General features: G+C 34.6%; 1 protein-coding gene across 4 annotated transcripts in view; it reads left to right on the top strand.

Moving 5' to 3' along the window:
* Positions 1-25005, top strand: part of LOC127838439 (guanine nucleotide exchange factor VAV2-like) — a 141060-nt gene that overhangs the window by 15886 nt on the left and 100169 nt on the right. For all 4 annotated transcript variants that reach the window (XM_052366222.1, XM_052366221.1, XM_052366220.1 and 1 more), the window contains exon 3: positions 9215-9273. In XM_052366222.1, coding sequence (XP_052222182.1) covers positions 9215-9273 — 59 coding nt within the window. The remainder of the gene's footprint in view (positions 1-9214; positions 9274-25005) is intronic.

Genomic DNA, 25005 nt, shown 5'->3' with positions numbered 1-25005 from the left:
TAATTGATCAATTAATATGGCAACATCACCCCCGTGGATTATCCCTAATCAATATCAAATCAATAACACTTGAAAGACGTCAGTAAACTTCAATTATCACCCCACACGCACGTGACTGCATTCGAGTTGAACACTGACTTGACGTTCGCCGATTGGATAAGTTTGGAGGTTGGGAGAATCGGGGGCGGGGTCTACCTCAAATTACATGTCGCTCGATTGCGACACGCTTCGGGCAGTTACAGTGTGTATTGGAAAATGTAATCATACCTTGACATCGAGAAAACCGGATGTAAACAAATTCCGATGAAAGAGCGACTGGAAGTCGCTTTTTATCTACGATTTCTTACATTTTAGGCGACATTTGGCGTAGGGAAAGCGACTATGTCGCTCACGTCGCCCCCTAGCGCGAGCCCTGGCTTCTGATCACGAATTATTCTGTTTATTGTCCCCTACCGGTTTCACCGGAGGGGACTTATGGTTTGCGCTCTGTCTGTCTGTCAGTCTGATTGTCCATCACACTTTTCTGGATCCTGCGATAACTTTTAAAGTTCTTAATATTTTTTCTTGAAACTTGCAACATGGATAAATGGCAATATGGACATTATGCACGTCATTTCATTTTGTTCTTATGTCAAAAATTGTGGTTGCTATGGCAACCAAAAAAAAAACAAAAAAAAACTGAAAATGGTGGAATTTCTGACAACGGTGGAGCCGGTAGCGGACCATATTGCTTGACAATAGCCTTGTTAATAATTATTGTTTCTGTTTATTTTTAATTAAATATGAGAAGTATTATAATTGACCAGTTATGTATTATTTTTTTTATTGATATTTACATTAAAATGAAATTTTATTCTTCACAAAAAGACCAATATATTTAACTGTTTTTAGCTCACCTGAGCACAAGGCACTCATGGTGAGCTTTTGGGATCGTCTTTTGTCTGTTGTGCGTCCGTCGTCAACATTTTGCCTTGTGAACACTCTAGAGGCCACATTTCTTGTCCGATCTTCATGAAACTTGCAATGGTCAGAACATTTGTCCCAATGATACATCGATTGAGTTCGAAACTGGATCATGCTGGGTCAAAAACTAAGTCACTAGGTCATACAATAGAAAAACCTTGTGAACACTGTAGAAGTCATATTTGATGCCCAATCTTCATGTGACTTTGTCAAAATGTTTGTCTTAATGATATGTTGGTTGAGTTCAAAAATTGTTCCGGTCTGTTGAAAAACATGGCCGCCAGGGGGCGGGGCAGTATTCCTTATATGGCTATAGATAAACCTTGTGAACACTCTAGAAGTCACAATTTTTGCCCAATTATCATGAAACTTGGTCAAAACATTGGTTTCATTGTTATCTCATATGAGTTTGAAAGTGGTCCAGAGCGGTGAAAAAACATTGCTGCCAGGGGGTGGGGCAGTTTTCTCAATATGTATATAGTGAAAACATGTGAACACTCTAGAAGTCACATGTTTGGTCCAATCTTCCTGAAATTTGGTTTGAACATTTGTTTGCTGAATACGACAGTTGAGTTCGAAAATGGTTAGGAATTGGTAAAAAAACATGGTCACTAGGGGGGGGGGGTCTTTTTCCTTATATATATATATATATATATATAGTAGAAAAGCTTGTGAACACTCGAGAAGTCACATTTTTTGCTAATCATCATGAAATTTGGTCAAAACATTGGTTATTTGGATATCTCAGACAAGTTTGAAAATAGTCGTGAACATTTGAAAAACATGGCCGCCAGGGGGTGGGGCAGTTTTCTCTATATGTTTATAGCAGGGATCATATTTTTTCGGTTTTGTCGGTCCTAGACCGATTGGGGTCATGAAAGACCGATTGAAAATCCCAAACAGTCGGTCCGATTCTGTTTGCTATTAAAATTCCCATGTCATGAAATCGATTACACAGTGTACATGCTAACACACCCTTATGACATTCTTTTTTATCTCGATTAGTTGTGATAATCCATTCGCTGCAGTCTCTTAACTGGTCAGGACCGGTTTATTGCACGTCAGACCAAGAATCAAAAACTTGTGAACAGCGGATTAAAGACGCATCCGAAAAGACGCGTCTGAATGCACGCGCTGTCACTAAACAAAACATGCCGATACATTTTCCACCAGCGTAATAATCCGGTAATATAACTATGAATGAAAGTCGCGGATCTGATCGACAGAACAGCCGAAAGTTATTTTTATGGGAGGAACTTCACATAAAATAGTACACAAGAAAAATAATATACATTGAATAAATCTTTAGTAAAACCGTGTTAGAATCGAAATAATTCGTGTACTTTATACTTTGTTGTTGAATAACTCACGACCGGAAAATTAGATGCGTGGTTTCAAATGCTTGGCTCTCGTGATTAAATCCCTACGCATCAAAACTATCGGCCGTGGGTTATTTGACAACAAATTATTTCTTTATTATTTGGTTTGTTGTTGTCAGTAGCCAACCTACGCACAGACATTTGGTTCAGTGCATGTTTGTAAGCTATTATCGAGTCGACAACAATTTAAAACATCGGTATAGACTTACACAGATTAATAATATTGACAACGATGAAAAAAGTCTGATAAAACAGCACACGAAACAACAATGAAATACCAAATGATAAAACCAGTTGATAAAACTCGTTCCGTTTACAAAAAAATGCCTAAGGGAATTTTACTTGTACATGTATTATACCACCTTCATGAATGGCAAAATCAATGGTATATAAATATTAACGTAATTTGTCATGATTTCGGATATACATGTTCGGATACTTTTCCCCATTTATATCCGGACCGATTGATGTTGCGGGAAAATATGATCCCTGGTTTATAGTGAAAACATATGAACAGTCTATAAGACACATTTTTTGCCCAATCTTTATGAAAGTTGGTCAGAACATTTGTTTCCTTGAAACAACGGTTGAGTTCAAAAATGGTTCGGATCGGTATCCTTATATTTGTATATTTATATAGCTTGTGAACACTCTAGAAGTCACATTTTTTGTCCAATCATCATGAAACTTTGTCAAAACATTGGTTTTATGGATATCTTGTTATGATATCTAGGCTGAGTTCCTTAATGGTTGCGGTCTGTTGAAAAACATGGCTTTAAATGGCCTACACTCTATTATGAAATAACCAATGTTCACGTTGAATGAAATTTATGCATATTATGATATTCATGATCTTCATGCAGTCATCTGAATTTTAATTCTGCCGATAAGATATACAGTTAAATTTCCAAAAATTATTTATTTATTTTTGTTCCTTTCTGAAGAGGATTTTTATGTTTATGATTGGTTGGGGATGAAGTGCAACAAACATATTTTTGCCATCTGAAAACCCTTTATTAAATATTCTCAAAATTTAAAGTAGTAATATTGATTTCACAGAAAATTACTTAGGGGAGAAACAACTGTATATAACTTGATATCTGTTTGACCCCCAATCATGAATGCATGGCATATCAGGAATGCACTCTTATTTCTCCATTGTTCCCATTCATCCACATGCTTTTCAGCAACTAATTAATTCTCTATTGACTGTGCTTGAATTGTTAATGTGATGTAACAGGTTTGCAGCTTAAAAGCCCTTAGTCCCTAGAAATAGGCCCCAGCTGAGAACTCACATCAAAGACCTTCAGACTGATAAGAGTGGAACACAAATTGTTATGGCACACAGTTTATGAATGTCAGGTGGGTAGTTTTGGTGTGATTATCAAAGATTTGTGTTTTAAATAGGGTTTGATTGTTGTTTTAATTGGAAATATCATTGACGGGTGAGTCTGAAAATAGTTCCAGTTTGTTTAAAAGCAAGGCCCTGAGGTGGGTGGCAGATTTCTTTTTATTGCTATAGTGAAACATTGTGAACTCTCTATAAGTCACATTTTAGTTCAATCTTAATGAAACATGCTGATAACATAAGTTCCTATTATATCTTGATTTACTTTGAAAATGGCTCCGGTGCTCTGAAGAGCTTGGTTTCCAGGCGAGAGCGAATTTCTTCTTGTGAACCTTATGATGATATTTATGTTTCATGAAGTACTTTTATGATTTTTAACTCCACCTTTCCAGAATATTTTAGATCCTTTGAGTCTCAGGTGAGCGCCTTAGGGCCCATGGCCCTCTTGTTTTCACTTTTAATCGATTAGCTAAGAGCACTGACACCTACGAAAAGAACCCAGCCGATTTAGAGAATTATTTTTACTGTGCCCATGACATCATTTTTCATTGTCAAAACGAAAGTGCAGTTTCTTTGTGTACTAAACCTGTTTTTTGTTTGTTCGAAAAATTGTTCGCAATTTGTATCGATGTGGCAGAAGTTCTGGAACTGAATTTATATTTCTCAACTTGAAAAACAGCACTCGCCGGTCGGTCGAGTATTTAACAAACTTTACTCGCCCGACCGTCAACTTCACTCCCATATGCGAGCGGTCGAGTGGATTCTTCAATGCCTGTAGTTTCAGTGTTTTTAGAAAGGTTTGTTGGTTCAGTGTGTTTAGAAAGGTATGTTGGTTCAGAGTGTTTAGAAAGGTATGTTGGTTCAGTTAAGAAGAGCAATAGCCAAAATTTCAATGTTAGATTGTGGTCTGGTAACATCGATTTAAAAAGATACAAACAGCTATTGTTATTTTTTGTTCGTCAATATGTTTGACAGATGTTCGTGTTCTATGTAAGTGTTCGTGTGTTGTATGAATAGATATTGTTGAGGGAAGTTAAAATGATTTTTTATTGGATAACTTTATTTTACAAAATATTTTGCAAAACATTCGTAGATTTTCAGTATTTATGTTACTTTAATAAGTTTATTTTTTGAGATTGCAAATAGGCCAGCATATCCAATGTCTGTCAATCAAAAAAGCACCACAATCAAAGAACTGTAACTGATCTTGTTGTTTTGTATTCATTGTTGAATTATTTAAAGTGCAATGCATGTGAGTAATTTAAGTGTTGTCCCAGATTAGCCTGTGCAGTCTGCACAGGTTTTTCAGGGATGACACACCGCAGTTTTGGTATTTTTGTTTCAAGGAAGCCTCTACATAGAACAAATCCACTTTAGGCGGAAAATGTTTCCTCTGATTCCCTTCTCGAAAAAGTGCACTAAATGCGCATTTAATGCACATTTAATGCGCATTAAATGCGCATATTATTGCAGGCTTTTTCCGCTCCATTTTGGGAAAACGCCACACTGGAATTTTGGGAATTTCGCGTCGTGAAAACCCCCATTTTGGGAAAAAAATTAATCGCAAAATTGGCTCAATTGGGAAAAATTATCGCATGTAAATTATTTAAAACAGTGTTTCTTATATTTCAAAGAAGCCGTTAACTGGTAAATAACGACTATTTTGATAACTTATTATTAAAATTTTACAAAATATTATGAACATGTGTGATTAGTGCAGGTTTTTTAATCTGAATTTGGGAAAAAGGCTTGGCCTTTTTGAGGTGAAAAAAATCGCGGGAAGCGCCGGATTTTGAGGAAAAAAAGGAAAGTCTTCAATAATCATTCACATATTTTACAGTTCTTAAAACAAATTCAAGGCAACAGATAATTTAATTATGCAATACTTTCTATTTTCTACACCAGATCAGGTCAACTTATATATTAAAAGGGTAAAAAAAAAAAAAAAAAAATTTTTTTTTTTTTTTTTTTTTTTTTTTAATTGGGAATTTTTTTTTCAATTGGGAAAAAAACAACCAGATTTGCATTGGGAATGGGGCCGAATTTCGGACCCGTGGCATAGGGCGGAAAAAGCCTGTATTGGCACCGTATTTTTTGCTTAACAAGTGCATTTTATTCTGTTAAAAAAAAACACTTTTTACTAGTGCGTTTATACATATAAGTGTATTTTTTCCATGAAAGAATACACTAAAGTGCGTTTATTATGATAATAAGTGCGCTTAAGTTTATTTTTAAGCGCATTTATACACTTGAGTGTATTTTAAGACATACAAATAATACACTTCATGGTCAAAGTAAATTTTTTAATGCGCATTAATACACTCATACAAATAATACACTTCATGGAGTATTCAAAGTGAATTTTTTAAGCGCATTAATACACTTGAGTGCATTTCCAGACATACAAATAAAACACTTAATTGAGTTTTCAAAGTGAATTTTTGTAAGCGCATTAATACACTTGAGTGCATTTCCACTGATACAAATAATACACCTTACAAAATTGAAAGTGAATTTTTTTAAGCGCATTAATACACTTGAATACATTCCCAGTCATACAAATAATACACCTTACAGTATTAAAAGTGAATTTTAAGCGCATTAATACACTTGAGTGCATTTTCAGTCATACAAATGATACACTTTATGAAGTGTTGGAAGTGAATTTTTTAAGCGCATTATTCGCTCAAGTGTACTTTTCATCACTTCAAATTAGTATGCTTAAAAATTTACCAAATTTTTTACCAAAATCCCAGCATTTTGAAGCCAGCATTCATTCTTTAAATGAAAGGTTTGTGTAAACACATACATAAAAAACAAAAAGTACAATTCAATAGATAAGTACACACTTTATTAGAATGTTAAACCTTAAAAAACAAAGGTTACATATCTACATAAGAGAGGATTCAAACGGGCTATTGCCTATCTGGAATTAACAACTTTAAATATCAAGCTCATACCAGTGATTTTTCTCCCCTCTGATTACCGGTTACTGATTAACAGCCAAATACAGGTGGTTTCCGCTTCAAAAATATTAAAGTTTTCCCCTCCTATAAGCTGAAATGTTTTCCCTATCATTTACTAGATTTTTATATATTACATTAATTCCAAATCCCTTTTTAATATGGACAAAAGCAGCACATTCAATTCAATCATATTCTGGATCCTAATATATGATAAATGAACCGTATTCATGAAATTTATATAAATCTATACCTTATTTTTAAGATCTTCCTTTTTTGTTCATTATTGCGCTAAAATATGCCCTTCTGAGAGCCAGTATATACAGGTTGTTTTGAATTTCCAAGGAAAATCACTGCATACATGCTGACAATATTTAGCAGCTTAGCCCCTGTCACTATATTTGTTGTTATACACTGTTCCTTACAAAGAATGCATTCATAAACCACCCTTTATAGAGCAGTTCACCAGCTGATCAGGTCTGAATACTACTGTCATGGTCTGTGAGGCGCATCTCCTGCATGATCTCATTTGAGATAAGGTACTGAAAGATATTTTATAATGTAAGTGTTAAATATTGCTGTTATGGTAATCTTGTTCAACAGTTGCTATAAATATCATAAATTTAAATCAAAACAAGTTTGTTGGCTTGTTGTTTTTGTTTGTTTATTTTTGTAATTTTAATCTCGTGATCATATGTGACTTAACGCTTTTCATAAATAATTTAAAGAAATAACGTTTGGTAGAAAATAATGTTTATAAATGTACTAATATATGTGGTCTCCTTTGGCTGTGTGAACTGGTCGGAAGTGTGATGTCTTTAAAATGCAATAACCTTTATTATATAGTTTTACCTCTCAACAAATCCATCTTTTCTTGGTCAAGGACAAGCTACAGGGTGCGGTTTCCCACTCCTGTTCCCCTCAAGTTGGCCTGCTCGTGCAGGGTAAAACCTGGTATAAATGTCCATACATCAGGTAGTCCACCTTTTGCTCCCTTTTTTGGCAGGCAATGATGCACATTCTGTCCAATGGATCTTCGCTCAATGTAAATTTCACCTTGGGGTTTCACCTTCAAATATAAAATATAAAAGTTCTTATTAAATATGGGGGAAAGAATTAATGACAAGAAATAGGTATAAATGAATTTTAAGATGACAATAACCATAAAATACAGCAATAATAATTCAAATGGTGTTTTTTCCTTAAAATTGCATTACATTTACTTATCCATTTACATTTCCCAGTGACAATACATAAATATGATAATGATCATAATTAATTAAATTAAAAAGAGATGCAGAAATGAAAATACAAACCTGTTACAGCTGTTCTTCAGTATTCCAAATAAACGGCAGTTGTTGAACTATGAGACCATATCACTTTAAACACCCACTTTGAATTTTCTTTGCAACAAACTTATTGTTGATATACACATTGTTTACAAAAAACAACTTTCTGTGCTCCAAATAACTTGCTGAGCTCGAACCAATCAAAAGTGGTTTGTTTTAAAATAGATGGTGCCATAACCAATCAAAAGTCTATAAACACCCCTTTGTTTGGGCTAGATGGAGCACTGATAGGGATTAGTGTCTATGATGCTAATGGATCTCTTATCTGATCCTGATCTTATCTGATATTTATTGAATAATAATAATATTGAATAATACACAGCACACTAAGCACATTATATTTAATTGTTAATATTTCAATATAACATACTGAATGGTGTTAGCAAATAATAATATTATAAAAATTATTTAAATTGTCTTTTAAAATGTATGTTAATAGTCAATGTGGTAGTCATTAATTGAATTGGGGTTTATAAATATCAGTGTAAGAAAGTTCAAATACTTATTTTTTATGTTGTGGAGATATAATTGATTCTGGCACGCCCACATAATACTTTTGACACTTTCATTATTTTTAATTAGTTACCCACAGCCTGATTTAGTTGTACTTTTCCCTTTAAAAGCTGCTCTTCTGATTCACATATTTTATGAGCAGACAAATTGCAACAATAAGACCATAAACATTATGTGAAGATAAAAAAGAATTCAGTACAATCCTCCTATTAAACACTATATCTCTGTCCTTTAACTTCAGTTAGTTGCTATAGTGTTGCTCTTTTTTATGAAGATGCACTAAAACTACACTTGTACAGAAAGAATATTTTTTTTGCAAATCAGAAGATACACTAATATGCAAAAAAAAATGCACTTCATTAAAAAAAATGCACTTATTGCATAAAAAGATGCACTTTGACTACAGAAGATACACTAAAAGTACAGTAAAATACACTTAAAGATAATGAAAATACAGAAAAAATGCACTTTAGTTCACTTAATTATGAAAAAAGTGCAGAAAAATACACTTTTTGGTAAAAATGCAGAAAAAATACACTTTTTAAAGCGTATTTTGTTAAAAAGTGCATTTTATTTTGAGAAGGGTTAGCCCATATGGATTGAACAGGCTAATCCGGGACGACACTTGACACACATGGAGTAAGTTCCATTTTCTCAGAAAGAGGCTCATTTTTTGAACAACAATATTTCTGGTTCCAGGTTGTACACACACTTTCCAAGCTCTCCAAGACTGACATAGCACTGAGCAGGATACCAAAGTAAGTGCAGCTTGCTGTCTGTTGGCTGGTCTCAGGGTTGTCGTGACAACCAGTTTCTGATATAACTTGTTTGAATTTCATTGTGGTTTTTATTAGGTTTGATTACTTACTTCAAACTTGTATAAGGTCATACCACAAGTCTTCCATTAGGACCACAGGTCAGCATTTGTTAGATTTTGATAAAAACAATCTGTTCGTCCATCTGTATGTCTCTCTAGCCTTTATGATATATGTATGTCATGTCAAGTCTGTCTGTTAACCTTTTTGTTGTTCATTGCAAACTATGTTTGTCTATCTTTCCCTTTGTTTGTCTAATGTACATGTATGTATATAAAGTTTTTTGTCTTGCCTTGAACAGAAAGGGTTACTGGAATTAATCAGCCACAATTGGGGTAATTTTCTTAAATCCACAAATTTTAAAACTAATATATTCATAAAAATAAATAAAGAATATATTAAAAATACATTTTTTCCTTCAGTTCCAGGGCCTTATAAAGACTCCATACTCTGAAGAGAAAAGTCCCTTTCCCACAAATAATTTGGTGAAAAATCTCATATCTGAAGTTTACTTAGGACATTTACTCCGCTTTCTTTTTGTTGTTAATATTTTTTCCCCTAATATGGTAGGCCAGACCTTTTTCTCACATAAAAAGAAAAAGTGCAGCAATATTTTTTTCCACCGCAATGTCAATATCAGTGTAATTTGTCCATGTTATATAGGGACAGATCTAGGATCACAAAAGGTACATTAACCCATTTAAGCCAAGTGGACTCTCCCATCCGTCTAAATTGGATCAATCTATTTCCAAAATTAGGGATGTCTGGTATATTTATTTCTATATTTAGAATATTTCTTACATAAATTCCTTTAAGCAAACAGTGCAGACCCTGATGAGACGCTGCATCATGCGGCGTCTCATCTTGGTCTACGCTGTTTTCGTAGGCCTTTTTTCTAGACGCTAGGCATAAATGGGTTAAAAAAGTGTGTTGCTAAAAAAGGGGGCAAGGTGGAAAGCCAGAACAGTCTTGTGGCATTTTCGTATTATTTGCTTATTCCAAAGACTCGCTTAAGCTTAAGTCAATGAATATTTACTAAGTGTACACAGTTTACATATATTCAATTTTTGTTAGATTTTGTGTTTACTAAAAGAGCAGGATGCAGCAATCTGCTATTTTCACTATTGATATATCCCTGCTTGAAGTCTTGTTTAACAGCATATATATATACATATGTATATGTTGTAGGTTTCATTAAAAACCTATTCATAAAAGTGGTTTTACTTCCTGGTTTGTTTTACTTTCAAATCTTTTATAAAAGAAAGTGTGAGCAATAAGGCCAGAATTTTTTAATAAAATGGTTTTCAGACCTGCCGACTCCAATTTTTGACAAAACCAAAAAAAAAAAATCTCGATTTTTTCGGATGCCAAAAGGTGGCTTTTAAACACGAAACGCTTGCCGGGTTTTAGAAAAAGTTCAAATGAGTTATAAATCATCATAATAAACCCAGTTTTAATTACCCACATTAATACGTGAACATCATCATGTACATGTGCTGGAATTTACCAAAAGCTACGCCATTATTGTTTGTTCAAGAACGCTATGTACAATGCTTTCATCAGCAAAGTCTGCTAATTTCCCAATAATTATGCAACCGTCAAATGAAATCTTGAAATCACAAAACAAAAAAATAAATTCAAATGATAGCAAAATGAAAAAAAATTATTTTGTTCCACGCACGAAGTCCGCAAAACGCACAGGTACTATGACCAAAATGATCAGCAAAAAAATCACCAAAAGTTTATTATGGACATGTGAACAAATTGCATAACTTTTGAACCAGTTAAGATATTTTTTAAATTCAAACTACTTTAAAAACTGCACATCAAGACCTACAGTCTGATTATGATCATTTTGCACATCAATATGTTTTAAAAAAAATCACTATTGTTGCTTAGTAATAAGAACTTCATATCATAAAATTTTTAAAAAGAGTGCATATTCGGTCACCCCTCTTTTTTTTCCGTCCTCCTACACGACACTTTTAGAAAAAAATCTGAAAAAAAATCATTTTAGTAAAAAATTCTGGCCTAAGCTACAGTAACATTCACAATCAATGTCAGCTTGAACCTGTTTCGGTCAAAAATTACGCTGGCTTCTGTTCAATTTATTTTACATGTGTAGCTCGACTTACATTTAGGAATTTTTTTAGTAAGCTACAGTGTAGTTTATCAGGGAAAATTAATGGCCATTTTACACTTCAAAATGTACATAATTTGTTCACTATAAAGTCATCTTTATGTGTTTTATCAACAACTTTATCAGGAATTGAGTGTGGGATTTCATTCAAACTTAAAACTTGTATTCTGAACAATGAATTTCACATTTCATTCAATCTTAAAACTTGTATTCTAAACAATGAATTGCACATGTTAATAATAAATGGCAAGCTGACATTTTAATGCTGATGGTATAAATGTAGGATGTTCCATCATGTAAAAGGGGACTTATGGTTTGCGCTCTGTGTGTCTGTCTGTGAGTCCGTGAGTCTGTCTGTGAGTCTGTCTGTCACACTTTTCTGGATCCTGCAATAACTTTAAAAGTTCTTCATATTTTTTCATGAAAGTTGAAACATGGTCAGATGGCAATATGGAGACTATGCAAGTCTTTTCATTTTGTTCCTACGTCAAGAATTCTGGTTGCTATGGCAACAAATATTTTAAAAAATGAAATAAATAAATTCTGACATTAATGGTGGAGCCGGTAGAGGACATATATTGCTTGGCAATAGTCTTGTTTTTTTAGCTCATCTATTTTTTGAATTTTTTTTTTAGCTATTGTCATCACCTTGGCGTCGGCGTCCGGTTAAGTTTTGTGTTTTGGTCCACTTTTCTCGTAAAGTATCAATGCTATTGCATTCAAACTTGGTACACTTACTTAATATCATGAGGGGACTGGGCAGGCAAAGATTGATAACTCTGGCATGCATTTCGACAGAATTATGTGCCCTTTTTATACCTAAAAGACTGACAATTTTGGTTAAGTTTTGTGTTTAGGTCAATTTTATTCCTTAAGTATCAAAGCTATTGCTTTCATACTTGCAACACTTGCTAACTATCATAAGGGGACTGTGCAGGCAAAGTTATGTAACTCTGACTGCAGTGTCCGACAAATCCATTGCCCGGAGCCCGGGGGCTACCGAAATTTTTCATCGGGCTACTGAAATTTTCCAGCTGACGCCCGCCGGGCTACTATAAATCTATAAGAGCGGTAGCCCGGTTTATTGACAGACATACGTAGAATAAACACGCTGACCATGTGTTTGCACACTGTGTATTGCTTATAATCCGATAACAAAGTGCTAATAATATGATGAGATCAGGTTGGATAGTTGGCGCACATGATGCAACATCATTTCGCAGTTTGGAATTCTTTGTTAACCGCAACAATGAGTAATAGCGACAACGTTTTTGATGTCGTTAAATATTCAAGGACGCCAAACATTAAATATATCAAAACAATAGCGGATTTTTCAAAACGGTAACGAAACCGAAAATGAATATTAATGACAACTTTGTGAACGCGGTTAACACCTGCTAATTAGTTTGCATTGTCAATTAATAATTGGATTAATCGACTGTTAATCAATAATCCCATATATGCCCGATTTATATTTTTTTAAACCAAATTATGGGTGGGTAATATAGACGATAAGAGTCATAAACACAAACGTTTGAAATTTTCTAAAGTGTCAAATGGATTTCGGCATATGGCTCTATTTAAAGATATGATGAAATAAGCTCCCAATCAAGACCGTTGTATTGCAACATTCGTAAATAATCTGCCACGGTTTGCACGCGTTGTGTACAGCTATTTTAGGTTACAAAATTCTACTTTTAAGAAATGAATTTCTTTGTCCTGATAAAAAGCGCGCGAAAATTGGCGTGGGTGTATTTATTTGTAAATAAAAATTTCGTTGTGAATTTCAACTAAAGTATCGGGGTATCTCGCGAATTATTTGGCATTGACATTTTCTCTTAATAATAAACACGCTGTATCGTTACCGTTACGCTGTATCAGTTCCTTCATTATTGAAACAATTATTGTATTGTATACTGACTGCACACAAGTGTCGTAACATACGGATGCAATACGTAAATTCGGACAGTACTTAAAGTCGGACACAAGTAAATAAATGATTTAATACTCTTGATTTCTTGAAACTCGGTATTTGTTGTTAAAAAGGGCAATTGCATTGATTAACACCATACAAGTCAATCGTATTGATCATCTAAACGCTTTATTTACGTTTACGACTTAACGTGCTGTCCGAATTTAAGTACATATACATGTGCACATACATGTAATATCTACATGTAGTATATGATTTTCTTTGGTACATTTACATTTAAGTACACGGTGCCTGTACTGTAACATTAATTTACGATATTGACTGTGTACATCAGACTACTTGCTGTTTTATGTTTATGTATGTATACATAATTTTATTATGTATATGTAAATGAAGAAATGAAATAAAGATGAAAACCTGCCTCTTTTCATTTTGTAGGAAAATTTTATGGGCTACCAAATATTTTTATTGGTAGCCCAGTGGGCTACCTGAAAAATAAGAAATTTGTCGGACACTGGACTGGCATTTTGACAGAACTATGTGCCCTTTTTATACTTAGAAAATTGAACATTTGGGTAAGTTTTGTGTTTAGGTCCACTTTATTCCTAAAGTATCAAAGCTATTGCTTTCATACTTGCAACGCTTACTAACTATCATAAGGGGACTGTGCAGGCAAAGTTATGTAACTCTGACTGGCATATTGACGGAATTATGGGCCCTTTATACTTAGAAAATTGAAAATTTGGTTAAGTTTTGTGTTTTGGTCCACTTTACCCCTAAAGTATCATAGATATTGCTTTCATACTTGGAACACTCACAATCTATCATAAGGGGACAGTAAAGGACATGTTGCATAACTCTGGTTGTCATTTTTACGGAATTATGGCCCTTTTTTGACTTAGTAACTTTAAATATATGGTTAAATTTTGTGTTAAGATCCACTTTACTTCTAAAGTATCAAGGCTATTGCTTTCAAACTTCAAATACTTTCATGCTATCATGAGGGTACTGTACCTGGCAAGTTGAATTTTACCTTGACCTGTGAATGACCTTGACTCTCAAGGTCAAATTATTAAATTTTGCTAAAATTGCGATAACTTCTTTATTTATGATTAGATTTGATTGATACTTTGACAAAACAACTCTTACCTGACATACCACGATAGACTTCACCCAAACCATCCCCCCGCCCCCCCCCCCAGAATCCCTCCCTCAAATTTTATTTTATGTTTTTTTTATTTTTTAAAGATCATCTACTAAATGACCACCACACCCTCACACTTTACCCCCCTCTCCCCACCCCCCCCCCAATTTTTTTTTTTAAACTTGGTTAAAAAAAACACAAATATTTATTTTGATTATTTTATTTTTTAAATACCGTCCAAGAATCCCCCATTTTTTGGAAGATAATGTAATAAATGACAACACCCCCACACTATACACCCCTCTCCACTCCACCCCTCCCTCCTCTGTGATTGAAATTGAGATAGGACCCTTCACCTTTAAAAAGAAAAATAGATGAGCGGTCTGCACCCGCAAGGCGGTGCTCTTGTTATTATTTAAGAACCAACCTATTGCAAAATTTCATAATAATCATGAAAACAAATCTGCATTAAGCCTTCACTATTTACGTTTATACAATTTGCATCACTAAATTGGGCAAAACCTACTGCGTCTGACCCATTGCTAGGTTCTATAAAAGGAATTTAAAACAATAATTTCTGTATACAAAACAGAATAATTTTTTAGCTCACCTGATTGCTCAGGTGAGCTTTTGTGTACGGTCTTTGTCCGTTGTCTGTCCACATTTGTTCGTAAACACTCTAGAGGCCACATTTTTTGTCCGATCTTCATGAAATTCGGTCAGAACATTTGTCCTAATGATATCTCGATCATGTTCGAAACTGGGTCATGCTGGGTCAAAAACTAGGTCACTAGGTCAAAAAAAAGAAAAACCTTGTGAACACTGTAGAAGTCACATTTCATGCCCAATCTTCATGTAACTTTGTCAAAATGTTTGCCTTAATGATATGTTGGTTGAGTTCAAAAGTGGTTCTGGTCCGTTGAAAAACATGGACACCAGTGGGCGGGGCAGTTGTCCTATTTTGGCTATAGAGAAACCTTGTAAACACTCTAGAAGTCAAAATTTTTGCCCAATCATCATGAAAGTTTTTCAAAACATTGGTTTTATTGATATCTCGGACGAGTTCAAAAATGGTCCAGATCGGTGAAAAAACATGGCCGCCAGTGGGTGGGGGATATTACTCTATATGATATAGTGAAAACATGTGACACTATAGAAGTCACACTTTTGACCCAATTTTCATGAAATTTGGTCAAAACATTTGTATCCTTGATACGAGAGTTGAGTTCCAAAAAGGTTCCGGTCAGTTGAAAAACATGGCTGCCGGGGGGGGGGGGGGCAGTTTTCTTATATTTATATAGTAAAAAAAAAGTATATGAACACTCTAGTCAAATTATTTGCCCTATCATCAAGAAACTTGGTGAAAAGATTGGTTTTATATATAAGTCAGATGAGTTTGCAAATGGTCTATCGGTCAAAAAACATGGCTGCCGGGGGGGGGGCAATTTTCTTATGTGACTAGAGAGAAACCTTGTGATCAAACACTATAGAAGCAGTGCCCCAGATAAGCTGCGTATCTGCGTCTTTCACCCTATTAAAATGTTTAAAAACGCAAAGATATACAATATCATGGGTATTGAAAACGCAACCAATTTGACTTTTACGCAAATTCCTAAAATTCGATGCGTACGATACAATAGCTTCAATTGAAAATTCTTCGCTCATTTTCGGTATATCCTCTCTGCAATTATTATCATAATGCAACATTGCTTTTATTCAGGAAGAGTCTTCTTGAAGGAGAAGGAAACATTGGAAGTTATTCAAACGCTCTGCGGACTAGATTTTATAGTTAATTACAGCATCTGACCAAATTATTTACGACAAACATGCGTTTTCAATCTGATTTAATCCGTCGCTCATTGTGCATGTATTTGTAAAGCGTCTGTCCTTTCAGTTTCTATAACGATACAAAATAATAATGTCTAAGAGAGGCCGAAAGACGTCCGCGATTGTTGCGCCAAAATATCAATCGATTGCAAACTTTTTTAACAAAGAAAGCAAGTGCAATTAAGTGACAAATCATTTGTGTTATCAAATTTTTAAGTTTTAAGGTTATATAATAGACAGTTTCAAGAATTAAAGATGTTATGAAACATCAGTTTATTAAAATTAATTATAATAGTTAACAGTTTTATTGAATCAATACAAGTTAGCTTCAATAAAAGTAATCTGAATCTGAATGGATACGTTGAAGTGACCAAGATTGGCTTTTATTCAATGAGGAAAGCAGCAATGATTTTAAGGTATGAATTTTTATAACTCATTTCACCCTATTTCAAGACCGAAATCACCCTATTTTTTAAAATCAATGGGTGAAAACCCTATTTCCCAAATTATTATCTGGGGCACTGTAGAAGTCACATTTTTTGCCTAATAATCGTGAAAATTAGTCAATACATTGGTTTTATTGATTTCTCGAACAAGTTGGAAAATGGCTCAGATCGGTGAAACACACTTTTAGCTCACCTGATTGCCCTTGGATTGTCAAAGTTTTCATTATATTATACAAAATCCTTGTAAACACTCTAGAGGTCACAATTTTGTTTCAGATTTTATGAATCTTGGTCGTTATAAATATTTATTTTTGTAAGCAAAGTTTGATGTTTGGTAAGGGGGGTCAATTCAAAATATAGTTAACCAGGTCAAATCTTACAAAAACAAAAACAGTCCATACGCCAGAGTTTTGGTTCAATAATGATGAAACTTGACCAGGATGTTTTGTGTGGACAATATCTAGGTCAAGTTTGACATTTGGTAAAGATTGAATGAACCAACTCCTCTCAGGTGAGCGAACTAGGGCCATGTTGGCTCTCTTGTTTTAAATAAGTATCTTTTATAGAGGAAGTTATGTAATAGCAGGCTTTTGCTCAGAAAGACTTGTTGTTAACACACATTCTATATGCAAGGAGCACTTAGGACAAAGATTTTAGTTCTTCAGCGTTTTTTTTGGCCCGATTTTATAGCCGAAATGCGGCTATGTTCCCAATCCCAAAAAGTGTACTTTTTTCCCAAAATGTGGCAAAAAATTCCCAATTGCCAAAAAAAAAAAAAGTAAGTTTTTTTTTTTTTTTTTTTTTTTTAGAAAGAAGTCTTATGTGTATTTTATCTCAATTTTAATTCAATTACATCTAACAAGTATTATATGATTTTTTTTCTTTTAATTTGAATGATTATAAAGAGTTAAATCAAATTTAGTATTTCCCTAATCAGTGGACTTTGCGTGTGGAAAAAAAGGCTAATGAATATATTTTCCCAATTTCATGAAAATGCCGATAAAATTCCCAAATCCAAAGCCATGGGCTATCTTCCCAAAAAGTGGAAAAAAACCCCTGGTTCTTAGTTTCTTTGAAAATATTTGAAACTCGGGTAGGTGAATTGGCAATAATTAGGAGTAAACTCAATGTTGAACCATTTGTTATGAGAAACTTGACAATCATTTTAACTTTTGTAAATTGTTTTAATGTTGATGGGTTTGCTTCAATTGAGCTCACCTGGGGCAGTACTATGCCTTCTATAATAGAGCTTATCATAGAACTTAAGAAACCAAAACGTGACAATCTTTGAAATGCAATGTATTTTCCATAAATGTAATAGTCAATTAGAAAAGACGATGCATACAAATCTTAATTGTTAATGTAAGACTAAAAAAATACATTGCATAGGTAAATACATTGCATAGGTAAATACATTGCATAGGTAAATACATTGCATAGGTAAATTATTAGGGAAAGTCACAAGACTGGCTGCAGCTTACCTTCTGCACCTTTTCAGCAGCAACCCGCTTCCATAAGGACTGAACAAAAAAGAAATCTGGGCCTGTATTCACCTTACAATTTTTATGCCCCCCTTTGAAGAAGAGGGGGTATATTGCTTTGCTCATGTCGGTCTGTCTGTCGGTCTGTCCGTCCACCAGGTGGTTGTCAGACGATAACTCAAGAACGCTTGGGCCTAGGATCATGAAACTTCATAGGTACATTGATCATGACTTGCAGATGACCCCTATTGATTTTGAGGTCACTAGGTCAAAGGTCAAGGTCACGGTGACCCGAAATAGTAAAATGGTTTCCGGATGATAACTCAAGAACGCATACGCCTAGGATCGTGAAACTTTATGGGTAGATTGATCATGACTCGCAGATGACCCCTATTGATTTTGAGGTCACTAGGTCAAAGGTCAAGGTCACGGTGACCCGAAATAGTAAAATGGTTTCCGGATGATAACTCAAGAACGCATACGCCTAGGATCATGAAACTTCATGGGTAGATTTATCATGACTCGCAGATGACCCCTATTGATTTTGAGGTCACTAGGTAAAAGGTCAAGGTCACGGTGACCCGAAATAGTAAAATGGTTTTTGGATGATAACTCAAGAACGCATACGCCTAGGATCATGAAACTTCATAGGTAGATTGATCATTACTTGCAGATGACCCCTATTGATTTTGAGGTCACAAGGTCAAAGGTCAAGGTCACGGTGACCCGAAATAGTAAAATGATTTTCGGATGATAACTCAAGAAGGCTTTTGCCTAGGATCATGACACTTCATAGGTACATTGATCGTGACTTGCAGATGACCCCTATTGATTTTCAGGTCACTAGGTCAAAGGTCAAGGTCACAGTGACAAAAATCGTATTCACACAATGGCTGCCACTACAACGGACAGGCCATATGGGGGGCATGCATGTTTTACAAACAGCCCTTGTTAGACTTTTGATGAATAAAGAAAAAAATAATTAGAATATTCAAACATTGCTTGAAAGTATAGGCAAACTAGGCCTGAGTATACTCTAGCCAGTTTGGGAAAAGTAGTCTGGTCAAATTGGGATTTTTCAAATCCATAAAACTGCAAATGTGGGCATTTTTTGTTAAAATGGACCAAATTTGAAAAACAAAACAAAACAAATATTGACATAAATTATCAGGCCTATAATTTAAGTTAGGAGAACAAAATAATATAAATTATAGTTCTATACATTGTTAGATTTATGAACTAAAATTGAGATATAATAATCAATAATTTCGGCTTGGGATCAGGCCTGTTTGTTTTTGGACATGGTTTGTTTTACGGCCTTTTTTAAGTTGCAGAAAACCACTGTACTCAAACCCTGAAAGTATTTGTCTAGGTTTAACTCTATTCTTTATTCTTAAGTGTAAGAATTGATTGGTGAAAACAGTTTCGGAAAACAATCATGCACAATACACTGTATCAGGCCTCAGAAGTGTGGATAAGTGTTGCTAGCATTTGCAGAGCAAGCTTTGAACTGCCTGTTCTAAGGAGAGGGTTTTCAAGTGGCCACTCTTGTAGTGTGCGAGCAAGCTTTGAACTGTCTGTTCTAAGGAGAGGGTTTTCAAGTGGCCACTCTTGTAGTGTGCAAGCAAGCTTTGAACTGCCTGTTCTAAGGAGAGGGTTTTCAAGTGGCCACTCTTGTAATGTGCATTCTTTTATTGTTAACACATAAGCCTTGATCTGGGAAAGCTGGGAGTAATCCATGAGTGTTACTTGTTTCCCAGATTAGCGTGTGCAGTCCACACAGCCGCAGGCTTATCAGTGACAACACTTTCTGCTTTAAAGAAGAACTCTTTTGAACACTAATACAGTCTATGCAGAAAGTTTCTCCCCTGATTAGCCTTGTGGAGTGCACAGGCTTATATGTGAAGACACTTTACTCAGGCTTATATGTGAAGACACTTTACTCAGGCTTATATGTGAAGACACTTTACTCAGGCTTATATGTGAAGACACTTTACTCAGGCTTATATGTGAAGACACTTTACTCACATGGCTTATATGTGAAGACACTTTACTCAGGCTTATATTTGAAGACACTTTACCTAGGCTTATTTGTGAAGACACTTTTCTCAGGCTTATATGTGAAGACACTTTACTCTGGCTTATATGTGAAGACACTTTACTCAGGCTTATATGTGAAGACACTTTACTCAGGCTTATATGTGAAGACACTTTACTCACATGGCTTATATGTGAAGACACTTTACTCAGGCTTATATTTGAAGACACTTTACCTAGGCTTATTTGTGAAGACACTTTTCTCAGGCTTATATGTGAAGACACTTTACTCTGGCTTATATGTGAAGACACTTTACTCAGGCTTATATGTGAAGACACTTTACTCAGGCTTATATGTGAAGACACTTTACTCAGGCTTATATGTGAAGACACTTTACTCACATGCATTTAGCCCAGTTTTCCAAGGACGCGGCTCAGATTGTTCTCAGGAGAGTAGTTAAAAGTGAGCCTCTTTAAGTGGGCCTTTGAACATCATTCACACATGCTTCTCAGACCTCTCACCTTCATCATTCTTGGCAGGGAGGCTTTATCATAGTACAAAATGGAAAATAGAATCCCTTGTATGTATAATGAAATTAAAATTGAAATGCTTATTTTTCATCAAAATTGATTTGAAAATTATCTTTGTCACATATATATCTAAGCCTAAATCAAAACTAGGTCATGTTGGGTTAAACCAGGTAACTAGGTTATGTAGGGTCAAACTAGGTCACAAGGTCATGTGGGGTCAAATTAGTTCATGTGGGGTCAAACTAGGTCACTAGATCATGTTAAAGATTGCAAATCCTCTTGAAGTTAAATTTATTGCCTAAGTTTATGAAATTTGGTCGGAACATTTTTCCCAGTGATATCTTAACTAAGATTGAAACTGGTGAGTGTAGGGAAAAACTAAATCTTATGGTCAAAGTGAAAAACCCCACTTTTTAATTCTCATTTATTGCACTATCTTCAGAAAACCTGGTAAGCACATTTTTTTCCTATCATATTGTATATCCCCCAGTTTTTATACCAGGTCATGACTCATTTGGATGCAACCTGGTCACTAGTTGATTTCCACTGAGATATTTTATATTATTTGCCATCAAAGCTCTCTTGTAGATGCATGTGTTGATTGTTTAATGTTTTTGTGTTGTTCTCTGCATTGTTCTTTCTAATTTGTATTTTTATAATTTAAAAAAATACATACATTTATATATTTTTCTCATGCACTTAGAATCATATAATAAAAAAACACACAATTACATACAAGTAAAACTAATGTATTTTAAAACTTTATAACAACTTGAGCAGGAGGAAAAGCTTTCCGTTCAACTGTGACAATTAAGGAATTTTCAGTTATTTTGTTTAACTTTATTTTGTTGTTTACCGGCATGCTATTTTGGCTTCAGAACATATCATTGATATGATATTTATAATATGATTGGTTTGGTAGTTTTCTGTGTGTTATTTTTTGTTTAAAAGGTTCTATGTTAATTAGCATTATAGCTATATTTTCTTGACCAAATACTGTCTTCAAAAGTAAACACACGTATTACATGTACATGAAATAGCAACAAGGAGCTCAGATATTACACCATGGAACTTGAGCTATAACTTACTTGTTTGGGTGTATATTGTCTGTTTAGAGGGTTTTCCACCAACGTTCAACATGATTACTACAATAGCCTGCGCGGACTTGCTCAGTAAGTAAGGGCAGTAACCCTGCCCAGTAGGGGCAGCAACTAAACCTTGGCATGGTCCTTTGTCCGAAATTGTCTCCCCTGAATGAATTGCCTTAGATCATTGGGTGATTCCCTCTTGAAATACGTTGTCACTTAAGTCTACTGTTCTATGTTGAAATACAACAAAAGTACTGTAAGTTTTGAATGATTGAATAGAAAGTAACAGCCTATAAAAATCTTCTTAAGCACTGCATTTTAGTCTGATTTGATATCCATTTGTAAGCCTCGCACGTGATGAATCAAATTAGTTTGAACATAAATATTGTAATTTAACTAACCAACTTTGTAAAATTATCATAATCCTTCAAAAATTGGTAAATTTGATAACTATTATGACTTGAACAATCATATTACACAGGTTTAATGTGTATTAGGTTGCAAATATAGTTATAGTTTTGTTCCCAATATTTGCATAAAAATTTGCCTTACCAAATTGACATCAATCAAATGCCAGTGTTTCTTATGCATACAGCAATATCTTGAGGGTAATTGCTTTTTCTTCTTCCTTAGTGGTTGAACATACCATGTCCTTGTAAAAAAAGCTCTGCCTTTTAAGCTTCTTATGATTTACTTCTGTGTATACATGCACATATTTGAAGTGCAATATCAGTGGTTAACCCTTTCACCATCAGAAGCAAAGTGAAAATGGCTTTTCAGTTACTCGCAGTCTGTTCAGGTTTTATGCTGTTTGCTGCTCATCAGTATCTTAAGGTTTGAAATGAAGCTTTTAAAACTTGATTATAGTGATATATAAAGTCAAGAAGATCTTAAATTTAATAAGACTTTCTAATGGACTACAAACACATCAAACACATCAAAGTGCCTTTACAAGGGGTAAAGGATTAAAACACTTTATAAATTTGAAGAATCTGAGAGTGCACCTGGTTATAGAAGCTTCCTTGTATATTGTGAAGACTAACTGAATGGGCGGAATGAAGTAAAAGTCAATATAAGTTATAAATGTTGAGGGAATCACCACCAGTTTTGTAACTAAATGTAGAATGTAGGAATTGACTTGCTATGCATTTCTCCAGAATGTTGACTCTGCCTATTTGATGCATATATATGTGCATGAATCAGGCTCCCCATCATTGCCATTGGCAGCAGCAAAGCATGGTTTGAGCATAATTAAAATGAGTGTCATCATCATTTACAGAGAAATCTGAATTTTCGTTAAACACCATTTACTCTAAAAAAATGGTAACACACAAATAAACAAAAATGTCCTTGAATGTTAGTTCAAGGAATTGCTTGATGTCGCCGTGTGAAAATCAAGCACAAGTCTCCTTAATAGATGCATTGCTTGAATAAAGGTAGAATAGAAATCTGAACCTAACTAGTCATGCATGGTATTTAGCAATACACATTCTTTGTATCTAAATCTGTAAACAAGATTTGTAAAACAGTCTTCTGTTCTGATCATTAACGGGTATTGGTTACCCACCTACTGTTGCATTTTACACCTTCTAACCCATGTTCCTGATAAAAATTTCTAGTATCCCTCAACCATCCTTAAATAAGTGGACTCTTTGTTTGGTTATTGGATAAATATTCCAAGCAAGGTACATTATACAAACCAGGTACAATAAACCAAGGTTTTTAGGTATTTCTGAAAGAAAACATATGGGAACAAATGCATCAAGCACTGTTGTTAATTTTCTGTGAGCGATTTATTAATAGATTGGAATCTTGAACATTTATTGCAGCTTCGGTGGTCTTACATCAGACAAGAATAGTTTGGGATAAGGAGTCTAGTCAAATTGGGATTGTTTAAATAGATAAAATGGCAAATTTGGGATTTCTTTTATCAACAAAATGGACCAAATTGGGTTTTTTGTATCAACAAATATTGACACATCAGGCCATTTTTGGGGAAAAATTCTTGGAAATTTTAGTTATAGAGTTTAATTGTTAGTTGTTAACCAGGTTTTCCGAAGGAAAAAACTGGTTATTAGATTGGCGAATGCGGGCGGGCTGGCTGGCGGGCTGGCTGGCTGGCTGGCGGGCTGGCGGAATAAGCTTGTCCGGGCCATAACTATGTCGTTCATTGTCAGATTTTAAAATCATTTGGCACATTTGTTCACCATCATTGGACGGTGTGTCGCGCGAAATAATTACGTCGATATCTCCAAGGTCAAGGTCACACTTTGAGTTCAAAGGTCAAAAATGGCCATAAATGAGCTTGTCCGAGCCATAACTATGTCGTTCATCGTCAGATTTTAAAATCATTTGGCACATTTGTTCACCATCATTGGACGGTGTGTCGCGCGAAATAATTACGTCGATATCTCCAAGGTCAAGGTCACACTTTGAGTTCAAAGGTCAAAAATGGCCATAAATGAGCTTGTCCTGGCCATAACTATGTCATTCATTGTGAGATTTTAAAATCATTTGGCACATTTGTTCACCATCATGGGACGGTGTGTCCCACGAAAGAATCACGTCAATATCTCCAATGTCAAGGTCGCCACGACTAAAAATAGATTTAAAAAAAAAAAAAAATTACAAAGGGGGTTAATTTTTTTTGGTCATTTCAAAAGTTCAGTTTGAGTTTTCTCCCTTTATCAGATTTTTTTTTCACAATGAAAACCTGGTTTTGTGACAATTTTGTCCCTTGTTTATGAAATTAAATTGAGGTATAATAATCATTAGACATTTCTTTCTATACAATTTTTTATTTTTATTTTTGGAATTGGGATTTTTTTAAAACATTTTGGTTTGGGAATGGGTCTGTTTACTTTGGGTTAGGTCCTTTTCACTGCCTTTTACATAGCAAAAAAACCCTGTGAACTGAAGCCTATATATATCCACCTATCTGCTGGTAAAAACAAAGATGACTCTTTAAAATGTAATCCTTTACAAATCACATACAATATATACTGATGTTACTTGAATCAAACTATCAATTGTGGATATCATTCAGAC

Source organism: Dreissena polymorpha, chromosome 7 (assembly GCF_020536995.1).
Source record: "Dreissena polymorpha isolate Duluth1 chromosome 7, UMN_Dpol_1.0, whole genome shotgun sequence".
NCBI classification, from domain to species: Eukaryota; Metazoa; Mollusca; class Bivalvia; order Myida; family Dreissenidae; genus Dreissena; species Dreissena polymorpha.
The sequence above is the reverse complement of the archived record's forward strand: the minus strand, read 5'-3'. Positions and strand labels throughout refer to the sequence as shown.